At 35.7% G+C, this 4,497-nt stretch overlaps 1 protein-coding gene across 1 annotated transcript; it reads right to left on the minus strand.

Moving 5' to 3' along the window:
* Positions 1-3,536: 3,536 nt before the first annotated feature.
* On the minus strand, positions 3,537-4,142 carry LOC111379570. Its single transcript, XM_023002966.1, has one exon. The coding sequence runs from the start codon at positions 4,087-4,089 to the stop codon at positions 3,751-3,753; it is 339 nt and encodes a 112-aa protein (XP_022858734.1). The 5' UTR covers positions 4,090-4,142; the 3' UTR covers positions 3,537-3,750.
* Between the last annotated feature and the right edge of the window lie 355 nt (positions 4,143-4,497).

Consider the following 4,497-nt stretch of genomic DNA (forward strand, 5'->3'; position numbering starts at 1 on the left):
GGGGAGAAGCTATGTTATTAGCAAATTACCTTTTAAATAAGGTGCCCCGAAAGAAATTAGAAAAGACCCTTTATGAGTTATGGAAAGGAAGAAAGTCTACCTATAAACACTTGCGAGTGTGAGAGTGTCTTGCAAAAGTGGCTGTTCCAACACCAAAGAAGGTAAGGATAGATCCGAAAACTATAGACTACGTCTTCATTGGCTATGCACGTAATAGCAGTGCTTATCGATTTCTTGTGTATGATTCCAAAATTCCAGACCTATACAAAAACACGATAATGAAATCGAGGAATGCTTCATTCTTTGAAGAAGTATTTCCATACAAGTCCAAAGAGGAAGCCAGCTCCTCTAAACAAACATATGAAAATAGTCAGGACGAAGAATTAGAAAATGAGACTAAGGTTAGATGCAGCAAACGGGAAAGGACAGAAAAGTTTTATGGTCCTGATTTTTTAACCTATATGCTAGAAAGTGAACCTCAAAGTTATCAAGAAGCTGTGAATTCCTCGAAAGGACCTCAATGAAAAGATGTCATTAAAGGTGAAATAGATTTTATACTGCAAAATTATACATGGGAGCTAGTGGATCTTCGTCTTGAATGCAAATCACTAGGCTACAAATGGATTTTCAAAAGGAAAATGAAAGCAGATGGAACTATCGAAAAGTATAAGCCCAGATTAGTAATAAAATGTTACAAACAAAGGGAAGATTTTGATTACTTTGATACATATTCTCCAGTGAAGAGAATAACATCTATTAGGGTGATACTAGCGATTGCTGCTTTGCGAAATCTAGAAGTACATCAAATGGATGTTAAAATTGCTTTTCTAAATGAAGATTTAGAAGAAGAAATTTATATGGAACAACTCGAGGGGTTTTGGTCATCAGGACAGGAAAAGAAAGTCTGTAAACTGCTGAAATCACTATATGGCTTGAAACAAGTATCCAAACAATGACATGAAAAATTTGACAATGTCATGATAGAGAATGGATTTAAAATTAATGAATGTGACAAATGTGTTTACGCCAAAGACACTAAAGATGGCTATGTCATTTTATGTTTTTACGTTGACGACATGTTTATTGTTGGTAGTAACAATAAAATGATTGAATCCACTAAAAATATATTAAATTCGAGATTTGATATGAAAGTCATAGGTTTAGCTGATGTTATACTTGGAGTCAAAATCTCAAGAATATCAGATGAACTTGTTCTAAGCCAATCACATTATGTGGAAAAAAATTTGGAAAAGTTCAATAAGGATGATACTGGCTTGACCAGAACACCGATAGATACAAGTCAACATCTATCCGAAAATAAGGATGAAAACGTCTTTCAAGTAGAATAATCGAGGGTTATTGGAAGTCTAATGTAATTAATGAGTTGTACAAGACCAGACATAACCTGCACAGTCAGTAAATTGAGTGTCTGAAACTCCTAAAACTCCAATGGTCGAAACCGAAGTGTAACTCCAAAAACTGCAATGGTTAATGCAGCAACTAATGGTCGGATTCAGCCTATATAATTTCGCTCAATTTTCAATAGTTTCACACAGAAATTCTCGTCTGTAATTTCCAGTAGTTTAAACTCAGATACAGTTCTATTCTCTGTTTTGTTCCGTCTCCTCCTGTGTCCATTCCAGTACGGTGATATTGTTCGAACACTCTCCCAGTTCGTCGGAGTAAAATCGCAGTGCTCGGATTCTGCTGATTACCGTTGTATTCTGGGAGATAAGCGTTCGAACTAAACCTCTAGCATTACGGTGAGGGGGCGAATTTGTCTTAAAAAACTGTGTTTACACAGGCCACAAGTTGAAATTTTATCTGCTATTTATTTAGTTTGCATTTTATTCTTGTAGATTTATTTATTTAACGATTTACACATTTGCAATATACTTGACTCATATATTGTCTGTTAATTTATATTAGAAATAGATAAATAAAATAAACTATTTTTTTAATTCATTATATGTGTGAAAAATAGATTTCACATATACGATATTTCTATTTGTAAGTGAAAAAATTTGTGTTATTTTAGTTAGTGTATGAATAAAAACGCTTTCTGCAAATACGGTAGGCAACATATACGGTAAGGTGCAAATACGGTAAGGTGCTTGACATATACGGTAAGCTGCCAAATACGGTGAGCTGCCTGGCATATACGGTAAGCTGCCATATACGGTGAATTAAACTGCCAAATACGGTAAGCAATTGTCAAATACGGTAAGCGTGTATCCGGTATTTAAAACACAAATGCGGTATATGATAACCCGATTCCACTCCATACACTACCGATTAAATATAACAACAGAAACCAGCCGAGTCTCAATTTGCCGAAACTTTTGCATCCAATTGTGATGTTGAGGCCTCGACCCTAACTTCGATCACTGGCCGACTACTGGGATGCCAGTCGAAATTCACCAAGCCATCGGAAGCATTTTCTGAAATTCTGATCAAGAATGATAAGTGCTTGGAAATAGTCCATAGCAAGAATCACACAGAAGTGGGTGCTGCCCTGAGTGGCTCTGATGGTGGTGGTCTATATTTCTGTTGTGTTCTGTTCAGCAATGGCAAATCCAACCATAGTTTTGTCCCTGAGGAAGGTGTAGCTAAGATAAGTCAACCTGGATGCTTCAGCGGTGCCAATGATGAGTGCAGTGGCGTTCCCGAATTATCCCAAAGCCCTCGTCTTTTGCCAATTGCTATAGGAGCTTTCATTGCATTGGTATGTGCCTTTGAAATATGATATGCTGCAAAATGTTTTTGACTTGATTTTGTATAGTCTCTGTATTTAATTGTTCATTCAATTGATCCTCATTTTTAAGTGAGCAATTTTCGTTACATGCATCATATAATGATACAAAATATGTATTTTCATCTCCAAGATGGTCAATGCTCAGAATTTTTGGCTCAAATTTGACATGTCTGTTGCTTAGAACTGCAAGGACTTGATATATATGTTGTTGATGGTGAAATTTTACTCAACTGACTACCGTTAATGGGGAACCAGTAATCCATCGGAAAAGACTGCAAAATAAATATTGGCGAAGGAGTTTGACCATTGAAATTGTGGGTTGCTGATTTGCTCGTCGTACTATAGCTTGAAAAAGTTTCAAGTGATTGTAAGACGCGACCAGGTGGTCTATAGATGAAGAGGTCTGATCTTACTGGGTTAGAAGCTCAAGCCCGTGGGACGTCTAAAATCTGCAAATGATTACACATTTGCATTTTCTTGAACCCTGTTTTTACCAGTTCTTTTGGCGTTTGATCCCAATGAATCAATGCTATTGTGTGACAAACTGACAGTAGTTTAAGTGGGGAAGAATGGGTTAAGATCTTATTTATTGAACTGACGAGTATAATTCGTCCACAGATTTGAGTTCATCATAGAGGCTTTACTTCTTTTACACTACCAAATTACTTCAAGAACAGCTAAAAGTATGACTCTTCGCATTCGTCCTTGAACCTTTTTCCTAATAGATCTTCAATCACTGGATTCCAGTGAACTGGACTTATTCTGATCATAGTTATAGAAGTAAAAACAAAGTTAAAATTTTGTTTATTATACTGTTCAGTTCTACATACACATCATTCCAAGATGAGTTGAGCTTGAACATTGTTCCTAACAATTCTTTCAACATTTGATTCCAATGAACAAAGACTCAAATATGACTCTAATTCACGAAATCAAACAACATCTTGTTTATTGTGCTGTCGAATTCGGTTGAGATAACCCTCCGTTCATACATGCTAAGAGGCTTTACACTTCAAGACTAAACCAAGGACAGCTAAAATAATTATAATCCCAGTTGAAGAACCCCCAACCCTGTGAATCCAGTAAGGATCAAACCTGGTAAATCGAGTCTCCTTGAAACTTGAAAAAGCAATTCCCATTATCAGAACCAGCAGCAGAAGAGGCAAGTAGGAAGAAAAATTTATGGGTTCTTCAATTTCTGGCTCAGATATGGATCTCTGATCAATATATAATGGAGATAATATAGCAAGAATAGCTAATCCTATGGCCAGAAGCTTGTGATCGTGTGATGAAATTCTTCTACCCCTTCTCATAGCCGTTTCATCTTGCTCCATCCAAACAACTAGGCAGAAATTTGATTCAGACTGAATTAACTATTCGGATAAACCATTATAAATAACTACCTATATTCTCTTATATAATTATATTCTCTTGAATAGAGCATGTTTGGCAGAGCTTAAAAAATTTACATGTAAGTAATTGTACACTTTTTTAAGTTCTAGTAGTCAATTAAGTAAATACTTTTGAGAGTAAGGTTAGAGTTATTTTGAAGATTTGTAGCTTTTTTTTACTTAAAAAGTTTTAGGGATTTATGATCAAAATGATGTGATACTTAATTTGCATCGATGTAATTGGATTCCACATTACTTGTGAAAGATCTGCCTTGTGGATTTATAAGCACTTTGGACACTCTCTACTTAGAAGTCGATTTTAAGGGTAAATCTTACACAAGCGATCGTTAA

The sequence above is a fragment of the Olea europaea genome, unplaced genomic scaffold, assembly GCF_002742605.1.
Source record: "Olea europaea var. sylvestris unplaced genomic scaffold, O_europaea_v1 scaffold2005, whole genome shotgun sequence".
NCBI lineage: Eukaryota > Viridiplantae > Streptophyta > Magnoliopsida > Lamiales > Oleaceae > Olea > Olea europaea.

Bases quoted from the DNA above. Each gene is read 5' to 3' on its own strand.
- LOC111379570 (XM_023002966.1), bottom strand. From the start codon at position 4,089: ATGGAGCAAGATGAAACGGCTATGAGAAGGGGTAGAAGAATTTCATCA.